Source organism: Eublepharis macularius, chromosome 5 (assembly GCF_028583425.1).
Source record: "Eublepharis macularius isolate TG4126 chromosome 5, MPM_Emac_v1.0, whole genome shotgun sequence".
Lineage (NCBI taxonomy): Eukaryota > Metazoa > Chordata > Lepidosauria > Squamata > Eublepharidae > Eublepharis > Eublepharis macularius.
This window is the reverse complement of record NC_072794.1, coordinates 149,155,489-149,169,381: the sequence shown is the minus strand read 5'-3', so window position 1 is coordinate 149,169,381 and position 13,893 is coordinate 149,155,489. Positions and strand designations below refer to the sequence as shown.

Sequence of the window (13,893 nt, the reverse complement as noted above, 5' to 3'; positions counted from 1 at the left end):
AGGAGAGCATTCCACCAGGCCGGGGACCAGGGTAGAAAAAGCCCTGGCCCTGGTTGAGGCCAGACGGATGTCCCTTGGGCCAGGGACTACCAGGAGTTGCTTGTCTGCAGAGCGCAGTGCCCTGCAGGGGCGTAATGGAAGAGGCGGTCCTGCAGGTCCCAGTCCGTGAAGGGCTTTAAACACCAAGGTTAACACCTTGTACTGGATCCGGAACTCCACTGGGAGCCAGTGCAGCTGGCACAGCACAGGATGAATGTGCGCTCGGATTGGCGTTCCAGTCAGGGGGGTGGAGCAAACTTGCATTATGAGCAAGTAATTACGTAAGATAGTAATGTCTGAAAAGGACTTGTGTCACAAATTCATAGAGAAACTACAGTTTCACTCAGTCACTTACACAGCCATTTAATGACCCAATTTATTTGCTTCATTTATACCTTGCCTTTTCCCCAATGGGAACCCAAAGTGCCTTACGTCATTCTGTCCTCTGTTTTTTCCTCACAACCACCTTGAGAGGTAGGTTAGGCTGAGTGTGTGTGTGACTAACTGAAGCTAACTAATGAGCTTCCATGACAGAATGGATCTGGGTCTCCCAGATTCTGGTCTGACATCTGGTAGGATGTGTATTCAAGTGTAGGATCTCGTGGAGGATTAGGAGCACCTCTTGTTTGTGTGAACCGATCAAGTCCTGCAGATTCTATGAATGTACCCCCCCATCTGTACCCCCCCCCCAAATATTTTAAGACTTACTGACGTTAAGCAGATCTCAATCTGATCAGTACTGAAATAGGATACCTCTGAGGACTTTATGTAAACCACCTTGGGTTCCCTGGAATATACTAAATGCTAAATACTCTTAAAAATGAAATTTATTTGGAATTTTAATCTACGTAAACATGCGTGAGACTGCAGCCTTAAACTTTGATCCTGCTGTAGCGTAGAGGTTAAGTGGTTAGGCACTTAACCTCTATGTACTCTATTGGTTTGAGTCCCGCTACTGCCATGAGCTCTGCAGGTGGCCTTGGGTAAGCCACTCCTCTCAGCCCCTGCTCCCCAGAGGCATTGTGAGGATAAGAATAATGCTGACTTTGGGCCAAGCTACACATGACGAATGACACTTGAATGGCAAGTGTATTTCTCCCTGTTCACTTGCCCTCCACTCAATCCACTTGCCGTTCAAGTGTCATTCGTCATGTGTAGCTTGGCCCTTAGGGAGCACTACTAGCCAGGTCTATTCAGAATACTAATTCCATAAGGCTTACACCCAAGAAGTGTTCTTAGCATAGCCCTGCTCATGAGCTTCTGGGATGAGTGGGGATTTGAAACCATATCTTGAGTCCTAAACGCATTCTAACCACCACACCACACTAGCTCTATCAACTTTCTCTGACTAAACCCCAATTCATCAGATGCATGAAATGCCCAGTGAAGGATCTCAGGGTGTTTATTTTCTACTTTTATACCCCGTCCCTTTCTTCCCAATGAGGACCCAAAGCAGCTTACGTTTATCTTCCCCCTGCGTCAAAAATCTGTGAGATAGCTTAGGCTAAGAGTGGGTGACTAGGCCACGGTCACTCAGGGCCAAGCTACACATGACGAATGACACTTGAACAGCAAGTGTATTTCTCCCTGTTCACTTGCCCTCCACTCAATCCACTTGCCGTTCAAGTGTCATTCGTCATGTGTAGCTTGGCCCTCTGTTCACCACTCTGAGGGGCCACTTATCTATCCAAAAAGATAGTATATGAGTACACTTTTGTTGTCTTCCATATCTTCCAGTGAATTTTACAAACGAACGCATGTGCGCACGTGCGCACACACACTGAATGCTGGTTCTCATCAGCCGTGTTTGATGGGGATAAATGAATGAAAAAGCTATCTCTTATTATTTAAAAGATAAGAGCGCCAGTTTTACATAGAGCACAAAATTCTCTAGCCTGAGAACTTTAATTTTTTAAACTTTAGCTAGATTTAGATTTTTCTGCATTTTCCTTCAGTGTTGCAGATGTTCATGGAGCAGATAGTTGGAGGGAGCCTGTTATTTCCTTCAGCAAATCTCCCAGCTGAATCGGTGACGTTATTCCAGTTTTATAGCTACCTGGAGAAACACCGTGTGAGCAACTTGGAAAAATATTTGGCCAGATTCGCTAAAGAAGGTAAGTGGGTGGGGTCAAACTATGATTTGGTTCAGTTTGGAGCAATTATAGTTTGGGCTGCCTCCTCAACACAATGCTCTTTGTGATGAAATGATGGATGGAGGGATGGAGGGATGGATGGACGATCTCATCTCATCACTTGGCAGAATAGTATGGGTGAACACCAGTACCAACTGGTTATATGCCCATCATAGTAAATTACTGTTTCATAAATTATCATCTGTATTCACTCTTTTGCTTTGAAACCTGGGTAGGATGGACTGTGATAGTAGCTGAGGGGCCACACTTTGCATGCAGGTTCAGTTCCAAGTCTGTCTAATTAATCTTGGGTAGCAAGTCTGGGGAAAAAAACCTGTCTCTACCTGTGACCTTGGAGACCTGCAACTGGCCAGAGTAGACAATATTGGACATGGTGGAATAATGGCTTCAGTTCAGACACTGCACAGAACCATGGTTTAATTTAACAACAGTGGGTTGGACCCAATAATCCACAAATGCAAGGATTGAAGATCTTTCTTGTATTCCTCTTCCACAGCAGCCATTTCCAGCCTTAGGAAAATTTATTTGGGGGGTTATAGACCTGGGTGGAGTAATAACCACTTGGATTAAGATATTGCAGTGGTGGCCAGTGGAAGGTTGGAAAGGACTGATGGAGGGAGGTAAATACGGGAAAAAGACATAATGATCAGTGCCTTCTCCTGCTGGATCACTGAATGCAACCTAATGTTTAGTGTTACTGTCTGAATGCGGGGCTGTGGTTTTTTTTCCACAGTTGGCCTTAACTATGGTTCCATGAGATGTATGAATGCAGACATCGTGGTGTAAGTCGACTTTTTCTCCAGTAAAATAGTAAAGAGTCCAGTAGCTTTCGAGAGCCACAGCTGTCTTCATCAGATGCCATGAGAGTTGTGACTCTCGAAAGCTTATGCTACAATAAAGTTGGTTAGTCTTAAAGGTGCTACTGGACTCTTTACTATTCTGCTACTACAGACTAACACGGCTAGCTGCTCTGGATCTTTTTCTCCAGTGATGCCCTCCTGTGTCTGTGAGCTGAATCCTAGTTTGAGAAATGAGCTGTAGGTAAAATAAGCCATCGTTTTGCGTTATATCTGAACTGGGTAGCTTCAAAGGTTCATATGTACCTGCAGTACTAGTGACTTAAAAGGCACTGTTCAGTGACGTGTCTCAGTGGCTGCCCAGCGGATGGGAGAGAGATGAACGGAAATTGCTTCTCGAACATTCGTGGTTCTTCCACTTCCAGTGCTGCTAACTGAGGACTTGCAACATCCTGGGAGGATGAAGAAAATAAAGAAGCTGAAAGGGAAGCGACTGAGCCGGCTGGTGCCTCTGCCGCAGACCTTGCAACTACTTGCTCTTCTGCAGCTGGATGAAAACCATCGCGTTGGCAAGGCAGCGGTCTCGTGTCTCCTGCGTGCAGCTGCCAATAGGAACTTCAGGGAAAAGGTAGGAACCGCTCCCTCTGCTGTCAGTTCCTTTATAGGAAAAACCAAGAGACCGTATGGAAAACTGTGGCATTTGAACCCCTGCGAGAGCCAGCATGGTGTAGTGGTTAGAGTGCCGGACTAGCATGTGGGAGACCCAGGCTTGAATCCCTGTTCTGCCCTGGAAGCTAGCTGGGTGACCTTGGACCAGTCACACACACTCAGCCTGACCTGCCTCACAGGGTTGTTGTGAGGATAAAATGAAGGGGAGGGGAAACAATTTCCCCTCGTGGGAAAACTCCCCAGTTTCCACACGGCTTACCTTCATCCGGAAAACAGCGTCTTCATGTGAAATCGTGCTAGGAAGACGGTTATCGCACAAAATTGCGCAAGAAGATGATGTCTTCTGCGATAACAGTGTCTTTTCGCGCGTGAAGACGCTGTTTTCCGGAAGAAGGTAAGCCGTGTGGAAACAGCCAATGTATGCTTCTTGGAAAAAGGGTGGGATAAAAAAAACAACATGACAGAATTTCATTTTTTGAATCGATGCTTAGTGCAACTGTGTGCTGTTCTGCAAATGAGGTTTTCCAAACCAGATACATGTCCTTTGCAGTGGCAGATGGAGTAAATATCATTTTAAACCCTTGGGATGCTTACAGTACAATCCTAAGACCTCTTTCCTGGCACTAATTCCCATTGAATAGGCCTGAGTAGGATTCCGAGTATACCTGCTTAAGTTTGCACAGTAGAGAGCCTTTCTGAGCTTGGAACTAGAGTGGGTTGCAAAAATTACAGCTTCTTATGTGGGACAGAGAAAGTGGATAGAGAGAACTTTTTCTCCTTCTCCCCAAATACTAGAAATCGGGGGCAAGAAGTGCTTAAAATGTAGGGTTTGCTGCCAGAGGAGATAGTGATGGCCATAGGCATAGGCAGCTTTATATAAGCTTAGGTCCAAGCTACAAGTGACAAATGACACTTGAATGGCAAGTGTATTTCTCCCTGTTCACTTGCCCTCCACTCAATCCACTTGCCAGGCAAGTGTCTTTCGTCATGTGTAGCTTGGCCCATAGACTCATAGAGGATAGGTCTGTCAGTAGCTTCTAGCTATGGTGACCCAAGGGAACCTCCACTTTCAGAGGTAGGAAACCTCTGAATACCAGTGCTAAGAGGCAACATCAGGGGAAGGCCGTGGCCTCTGTGCTGTTGGCTTGGCAGGGCAGCTGGTTAGCCTCTGTGTGAAGCAGTATGCTAGTCTAGATGGATCACCGGTCTGATCCGGCAGGGTTCTTCTGATGTTCTTATGGAGGATCAGAGAAGACAAAACCAAAGATGGAGCTGGGAGGTAAATTTCGGAGCAGAGGTAGAAGTTGAGAGGTCAGGGATGGCGCCTGGCAAGAGTCCAGGTTTTGCTGGTGTTTTAGACATCTTGACCTTCTTAGAGGAAGAGTGGGTTGAAAATGTATATACAGGTTGATGCTGCATAGAATCCTAAATAGTAAATCACCCAAGAAGCAATGGATAGTTAGCAATGGGGAACAGATGCTTGTGGGAGAGCATGAGGAGAAACTGACATGGTGGTAATGGGCCAAATGGCTCCTGCTTTTCAACGTGGTTGGCTGAAGTTTTATTTATTTAGCTACATACACCCTGCTCCCCCCCCCCAGTGAGGACTTGAAGCCGCTTACAGCATAGTTCTCCCTTCTCCATTTTATCCTCACAACAATCCTGTGAGGTAGGTTAGGCTGAGAGAGAGTGACTGGCCCAAGGTCACCTAGCAAGTTCCCATGGCGGAGTGGAGATTCAAATCTGGGTCTTCCAGATTCTAGTGTGACTCTCAAACCATTCAGTCCTTATGCTCGACACCAGCTCCACGGTTCCCACTTTCTGTCCTGCTTTGATCTCTCCTACTGCTTGTTTAAAATAGCAGCAACAACATTTGATTTATATACCACCCTTCAGAACAACATAACACCCACTCAGACCAGTTTACAAAGTATGTTATTATTATCCCTAAAACAACAAACACCTTGTGCGGTGAGTGGGGCTGAGAGAGCTCTGAGAGAGCTGTGACTGACACAAGGTCACCCAGCTGGCTTCAAGCGGAGGAGTGGGCAGTCAAACCTGATTCTCCAGATTAGAGTCCTGCTGCTCTTAACCACTTCACCAATGCAGTTTCATTGGTGAGGGAAAGCAAATGGTGGGGGATAATTGGGTCTGGATTTAGCCTTTGGGATTACCGGGTTCTGTCCTTGATGTTGGGTTGTTTTGGAGAAGTGGTTAACATGAACTGAATATCTCGTTGTGTTTTCCAGGCTCTTCTTTTTTACACAGACGTCTTAAGCAATGAAGACACAAAATTACAGCAAGCTGCATGCCTGGCCCTCAAAAACCTCAGAGTAAGTGGCTGCAAGTTCTTTAGAGAGTAATGGTGCAGGGTTGTGTTTTTGTTTTGTTCCGTAGCCAGCAGAGGGGGCAATGGTCAAAACAGACGGAAGATATTTTTTGTAAAAAAAGGCAAAGTGCAATGTCCCTGTCTGTGCTCTCATTCTTCTGGGGTCATCTGAGGGGAATGGAAATTAGCTGGCTGCTGGTGGGCAGAGGCATACCTCTGCCCACCAGGCAGGAGACCCTTGCCTCCCCCATGCGGTGCAGTGCATTTTGCTGTGGTTGGCATAAGGGCACATCAACTTATGAACTTGTTGTAGCTGAGCTGCTTTGGGGACAGGGCCGGTTGCCAGGACTATGAGAAGTGGCCTTTCAGCAGCATGGAAGCTTTAGCACCTATTGTTGCGCTATCCAGGGCTGCACTGTTTACTTCCAGTTGGCCCAAAGGCCTTCCAAACTGTTTGCTAGTCTATGGCTAATTCATTTCTGAGTATGTGCAATTTTGGTTTGCTTTGTTTTAATTGCAAAGTGTTTATTCCTCGTTGGCAACCCATCTCCCGTCGAGCAGAGAGCATTACACAATATGCAGAAACATTTCTGGCTCCTCGAGTGACTGTGGAGTTTTGTGCTTAGAATCTTTAATCCTCAAGCAGAAGGAACAGCAGCACCAATGGCGAGTGCGCTGCAACGCAGGCAGGCATGTTAGAAGGGCTTATGTGGATGATTCTAGCAGATTATGCCACTGTAATCTCTCATAGCCCTCTTTAATCCGCTACAAAATCGTATTCTTTGTGTAGCTGGGAATCAAGCTTTAGCATGTGTGTGTGTGTGAAAGACTGATTTCTGGCAGTTGCAGAGAATCTAATGGAGAGCAAGCCTCTTTGGCAAGTGTTTTATTATGCGGCTTCAATAGGCACTTTAGGACACACAATATGCCTTGGTATATTGGTCAGGCTTTGCTTCTGGTCTACTGAACTGGAGGGCACACAGAAGGCCAGTACTGGTTACACAAACTGGAACACAGTCAAAGCTCAATGCCTTAACTGGGCCTGCAGGCTCTTCTGCTACTCTCCAGGAGTACCATAAGTCTCCACTGCTTGTGGCACCCACAGCCTTGGTTGGTTTCCCAGTGTGATTCCAGAGGGATAGCCGTGTCGATCTGCTTTAGCAAAATAAAACAGGAATCCAACATCACCTTGACGACTAGCAACATGTAGTCCAACATGAGCTTTTGTGAGTCAGAACTTCAGACTCATGAAAGCTCATGCCAGAATAAATCTTTGTCTTCCGGGTGCTGCTGGACTCCTGTTTTATTTTGAGATGAGTAGCCATGTTAGTCTGTCTGTAGCAGTAGAAAAGAGCAAGAGTCCAATAGCACCTATAAGACTAACAATATTTGTGGTAGCGTATGGGCTTTCATATCTGAAGAAGTGAGCTGTGACTCTCTCGAAAACTCATACCCTACCACAAATATTGTTAGTCTTATAGGTGCTACTGGACTCTTGCTCTTCTGCTGTTTTATTTTGGTTACCCAATGACATTACAGACTGATGTTGGGGCGAGGAGACAGTTTGCAGTGATTAAACAGGTGTTGCACTTCTGCTTTTTTCTTTTCTTTTTATCTAACAGGGCATCGAAAGCATAGAACAAATTGCCAGCCTGTGTTTGTCTGAGACAGAGGAAGTTCGGAACACGGCCAGAGAAACAACTCTCTCATTTGGTAAACGCATTCATGATTCTCCACTTATTCTGTAGTGCAAATAATGTACTACTTCACATTCTCCTTTTGTTGTCTGTCTTATCTTCTGACCTCAGAGACCCAAATCGTTCTGCCAAGAAGATGCAGTTTCTTTCTTTGGATCTTACACAGCAAATTACGTACTGCATCCTGCTTCTGTGTCACCTCCAAAGAGCGGCTGATACTTAAGCTCCACCTTGCTCAGAACGAAGTGGTAGAATCCTGCATGCTGTCACTGTGGACTGTAGCTGGGGGAGGGGAGGGGAGGCAGCTGCAGCTTACAGCTCTCTGGCGGCAGTCCACTAGCATTGCACAGGTGGTGTGAGTTTTTAATGTGGTGGCAAATTCAAAATGATGGCTTAGCCACTGGAGCATTTCCTCAAGTGGAAAGATTGCCATTCAAGGAGTGTGACTTTTTGACTTCCCCTCTCGCATGGCAGCTCAAAATCCTGTGTCCAGGCTGAAGTTTTTAATTTTCTTAAATTCTTTTAATTTTCTTAATTCTTAATTTTCTTAATACTTCTTTGCCAAATTTTTCCCTGAAATCCAACAATCTGTTTCTATTCCTCTGTTTTAGGAATTTTGAGTCAGTTTCAAATACATTCCTCTTTTGTAAAGAGGAAGATTCAATTAGATCTAAAAGAAGTCGTGTATTCTAACCACTGCACCACACTCTCTCTGATAGCTCAGGGAAGTTCTTAACACACGCGCACACAGAGTAATGTAAAGGATGGGATATTTCCCACCCTCCTACTCACTGCTGCCTTTCCCCAGCAGAACGTTATCCTCACAACAACCCTGTGATTTTAGTTAGGCTAAAAGAGTTCATCCAAGTTCATCTAGGAACCTTCCACAGCAGAGGTGGGAGTCAACCTAGTTGAACATCCTAATCATTACACCTTGCTGTCTTCATTTTTATTCTCACAACAACCTTGTGAGGTAGGTACAGCTGAAAAAAGCTGAAGGGTGCATAGAGCACCATCATGTGATATAAACAGAAACTACACTATCACATGGTAGTTTCTCCAAAATAAATCCCAAATAAATCAATGAGAAATCAAAAAGAATTTCTCTTTTTAAAGAGGAAAAGTAAGAGGAACCAAACACTTTATCTAAAAAACAAAATTTTGGAAAAATAAAATTCTACCCCCTGTAACAACCCTAGCTCAGGCAGACTATAAAAAGTTAATAAATTTCCTAATTTTGAAGCCCAGGAATGGAACTATAGTTAAAATCATGGCAAGATCTATGATTTTATTCTAGAAGTCTTGTCCATAAAACTGGCTTTGGACTTGCCTAAATAACTAGAGCCCTTTAAACTAACCAAACAGCCTATATTTAGTTGTATGAATGTGCAGAGACCGGCTCGAAGTGGTAAAAATAAGAAATAAAATAATTTAAAAATTACACCAGAAGAATGATCAATAATAAGTCAGCCTGTGTTGAAGTCAGCAGCAGCCCGTACAAGAGCTTTCTCTGTGGTGGCCCCTATCCTGTGGAATGACCTGCCTGAGGAAGTCAGAAGAGCCCCCACTCTCCTGGCTTTCCGTAAACGATGCAAAACCGAACTATTCAAAAAGGCTTTTTACTCAAATGGGAGGGCTGCATTGTAGGGATGGGGTCTCAGGTGCTTCACTAACAAGTTGGGGATCATAGGCTTCATCACCATTTTTGCCTCATATATTATCTGCTGCTTTAAATATGTACTCCTATGTACAACCAGCGCTCCATGCTGTCAAATGTTAGCCCTAGAATTGATTATGTTTTGCTTCATTATTTTCTACTATGTCTTGGATCCTTGCTAATGCTATGTCTTTAAACTTGTATATGTTTACCTTATGGTATTGTATTGAAATGTACTTACTTGATACTGATTGTACTAACCTCATACTGTGTAATCTGCCTTGAGTCTCAATGAGAAAGGTGGACTATAAATGACTAAAAATGACGTAAATAAATAAAGCAAGCCATAAAAACAAGCCAGGGGCATTAAAAAGAGCATAAAACATGCAGTGCCTGAAAATTATAAGACAGTCATCCGGCTAGACGCAGGCCACAAGAACAGTTTTTTAAAAAGATGGAACCCCTCAGTTAAAAAAGCCTGAGTGAAAAGATAAGTCTAAAGACTATGTAAAGGGGGGGGGGACATTACACTGCTGCTCTAAAAGCCCTGTCTCTGGCTGCCACCCGCCTCACCTCTACAGCAGGGCACAGAGAACAGAGCTTGAAAAGAGGGTCTGAACTGGGGGGACCAAACATTATGGCAGTCCTTCATGCACCCTGCCTCCCAGCAATTTAAGGCCTTAAAGGTGAGAACCAGCATTTTGACTTAGGCCTGAAAATGTTTGTGCAGCTGGTGCAAATCTTTCAGCACAGGCTTCGTATCCAGGCCCTAACAGTGCTCTGGCTGCTCCATTTTGTACCAGTTGAAGTTTCCTTTCCATTTCCTGAATGTTATCTTCATAATTCTTTTCATGCGGCTGTGTGAGTTGGCCAACAGACTTGCAGAAATGATGGGCTGGGGAGGAAAGCGTTTTTGTGGAAGGGAGACTTCATGTTGCCAAGCAGTGGTACTGTACCCACCATTTTCTGTCTGTGTCTCTCTATACAGGTGAAAAAGGAAGACTGGCTTTTGAGAAAATGGACAAAATCTGTTGTGAGTTGAGGGAGACCATGTACCAAGAAGCTGAAATTGAAATCACAGTATTTTAAACAGTATTTCCTTAACATTAAGGGAATCTGCACTTGCTTTTGTGGGAACGGCTCTAGTGTGCAGAAGAGACCATATCAGTTATTAAGCTGTCTCAGCTTGGCTCTTAATACCAGAAACAGAACAGAGTTTCAGGATTTTACCACTGCTGGTAGGTGTAAAGAAGAAGAAAAAATCTTGATCTCATATCTGGACCATTAAGTAGCCACATTCTGTCCCGCTTTGGCATAACAGATGCTAAGCCAGCAGTATATCTGGTTTATTAAGGTAAGCTCTCGTGCATCTGTATAGATAAAAGTGGGCTAAAAATAATTTAAATAATCTGCAAAAATGCACTGAAGTTCTATACAAGATTTTCCCAGTGCGGAAAAGGTGACACAAGCAGCTTCTGTTAAGACTTGGAAGTTTTCTTGCAAAATTCTCTCAGCAGTATGTGGTGGTCAAGCAGGGAAAAAATATGCAGAGAAAACAAATTGGAGATCCAAGATTTCTTGCGGGCAATCTGCTACAGCTGCAAAACAAGACTGATGTGCAATTGTGCATCCCTCTATAGGCACAAGAGAGAAAATAATGCATAGTGCTCTTCATTTAATCCTGTGGACCAAAAACTAGAGGCATGACAGGAAATTAACCTGAGGTCACTGTTGGCAATCTTGCTGAGTTATGGGAGAAATTTAACACAGACTCGTGACTTTTAAGATATAAAGTAAATCTTGCGAGAGATGAGTGACCAACCATCCTATCTGCCGAAAGATACTACACAAAGCCATCAATTCCCATTTGAGGACCTCGTTCTGGGCTTAAGAATCTAGATACTGCTGAGAACTACTTTGAGGTTGGCTATGGCAGCACTTCTTAGCAGAATTACTTAAAAGTAAATCCCATGAAGTTCAGCGAGATATTTTTGAATAAACGTGCCCGAGAGGGGGCTGTAGATCAGGTGTTTTTGTAGCTGCCCTTCCAGATACGGCAGATGGAGCTTAGGGTCTTCTCCCCCTTTGGGGCTGAATGGGAAAGTTCCAAGTGTGTGCCCAGGCTCCCAACACTGGATGGTGGCCCTTGGCTTTCATGTATATATTTTATACAGTATTTTGTGCCTTGTACTTTTCAGTATTTATTGCTGGGATTGGTTTTACATATTTTTTTTCAAAAGTTTTATTAAAGCATTTCCAACATGACAGGTGCATTTCTCTTCACCTTTGCAACCTATATGAAATACAGACTATGGACAGAGTTAGAGAGAGACAGTACAAAGAGCTGAGATAAGAGAAGGTGACTCATCTTTCCAGTGTTCCATTGCAAACCAGTACACTGCTGTGAACAAGTTTTTCTGTTTATTATTTATACCCCTGCTTTTCTTCTCAACGCAGACTCAACCCAGTTTACATTGTTCTGTCCTCCATTTGTCAACCATCACCTTGCAACGTATGTTAGGCTGAAAGTGACTGACTGGCCCACTGTTACCCAATGATCTCCCACAACGGAGTGGAGATTTGAATCTTGGTCTCACAGATCCCACACTGGTTCTATCTTGCACGCTGTGTACACAGTTCAGGATTCGATCAATTATCAGGCGTTCTCGCTCTCTCTCAAACCATCATGGCTACAAAGAACCTCCATGAAAAGACAGCATGCCTTACTAGCTGTAATGAGCGACAGCATTCACATCTCTCGTGAGATTTCTTGAAGCATCTAGCCAGAGTTCTTCAGTTTTGCCTAACGCAGCACAGCAGCACTCCTTTCTCGTAAGAACATGAAGCAGTACAGTTACAGTTCCCAGCTATGTGCTGTCTCTGGCCCAGTTGGCCTACATGAGCCAGTTGTTCTAGAGAGGATGTAAGTGGTCCCAGCAGCACTTGATAATTTGGTGTGAATGGATTAAGGAGTCATCTTGCTTCTTCCACGGGCAGAAGCCTGTTTTGTAATGCGATTGCTAGTCAAGTAGCTTTCTGCTCAGTGGATCCTTAATTAGTGACACCCCTGCGCTAAACTGCAATTGCTTTTTACTGCCACACTGTGAGGCTAGATTAGTAGGCACTTATTCAAGTCCTGAACTTGGGTGGGTAGAATACAAGATTTTAAAAAAATGTTTTTGCTGCTTACGTCTTATGCAGTATGGGAAGGTGGGGGAGGAGGAAATTAGAGCTGTGAAAGAATAACTTCACAGTATGTAGCCTGCAACTACTTTCAACCTCCCTCCCCCTCCCCCATTCCAGGATATTGTAAACCAGTAGCAAAAGTAGTAACCATTCTGTTGCTCTTTCATATACTGTCTCGAGTGCTTCCAATTTTGGTTTCTGTTTGCTTATTTATTTAAACTATTAATTAGCCATCTTTCTACCATATGGGAACTCAAGGCAGCTTATGAGATAAAAATATATTTAAAAACCCTTCTAAAACTATCAGAAACGGGGGGAAACCACATTAATTATAAACGGTCCTAAATAACACACTCATCAGTTGCCTCCTAAAGCTCAAAATAAGGGGGCAGGTGCACTTCCCTGAGGAGGCTGGTCCATAATTGTGGGGCTGCCACCAAAAAGGCCCTTTCTCATGTACATACCAGATGAACTTCTTTGGTTTATTTATTTATTGCATTTCTAGACTATCCTCCCTGTCAGACAGGCTCAGGGCGGTGTAACAGCATACAATTTGTAATATACAGTTTAAAAACCATACAAATATTATAAATAAACATTAAAACACTATTCCAAAGACAATAAAATTTTTCAATTGGCGGATATAAATATTAAAATTAGGCACAGGGTTTGGCTCTTACATCATGCCCTGCGCCACACTTATGAGCTCCTGCATGGGTGGTGGACGGACGGTCTTCAGTGGTATAGCCGGCGAGAGGACAGCCTAGCCCCCACCAAATGCCTGAAAGAACATCTCCATCTTGCAGGCCCAGTGGAAAGATAACAAATCCCACCAGGCCCTCGTTTCCTCAGACAGAGAGTTCTACCAGGTTGGAGCCAGGACTGAAAAGGCCCTGGCTCTGGTAGAGGCCGGACAGACCTCCCTGGGGCCAGGGACCATCAGCAACTGCTTATTAGCTGATTGAAGTGACCTCCAGGGAACATATGGGGAGAGGCGGTCCCAAAGGTATGCTGGGCCCAGTCCGCATGAGGCTTTGTAGGTCAACACTAGAACCTTGAACTGGAGCCGGTACTCAACTGGTAACCAGTGCAGCTGACAGAGGATGGGTGTTATATGTGCCTTATATGATAAGAGAGCTGTGGTCTTGACTCTTGGGCAAGAATGTATGGGATAAGGCAGTTTTTCAGGTACCCTGGCCCAAAGCCATGTAGAATTATAAAGGCCAAAACCAACACCTTGAATTGGGCTTAGGAGCAGACTGGTAGCTAGTGTAATTGCTGTAGTATCGGGGGTCTCATGCTCACCAATAGCTGACCCTGACTAGCAGTCTAGCCGCAGCATTCTGCACTAGCTGCAGCTTCTGAA

At 44.3% G+C, this 13,893-nt stretch overlaps 1 protein-coding gene across 1 annotated transcript in view; it reads left to right on the top strand.

Annotated features, from left to right (window-relative positions):
* Positions 1-11,586, top strand: part of RIPOR3 (RIPOR family member 3) — a 150,100-nt gene extending 138,514 nt beyond the window's left edge. Inside the window, exons 18-22 of the mRNA XM_054980599.1 lie at positions 1,995-2,153; positions 3,415-3,617; positions 5,908-5,991; positions 7,610-7,700; positions 10,330-11,586. Coding sequence (XP_054836574.1) covers positions 1,995-2,153; positions 3,415-3,617; positions 5,908-5,991; positions 7,610-7,700; positions 10,330-10,430 — 638 coding nt within the window. The 3' untranslated portion in view covers positions 10,431-11,586. The remainder of the gene's footprint in view (positions 1-1,994; positions 2,154-3,414; positions 3,618-5,907; positions 5,992-7,609; positions 7,701-10,329) is intronic.
* The last annotated feature ends 2,307 nt before the right edge of the window (positions 11,587-13,893 follow it).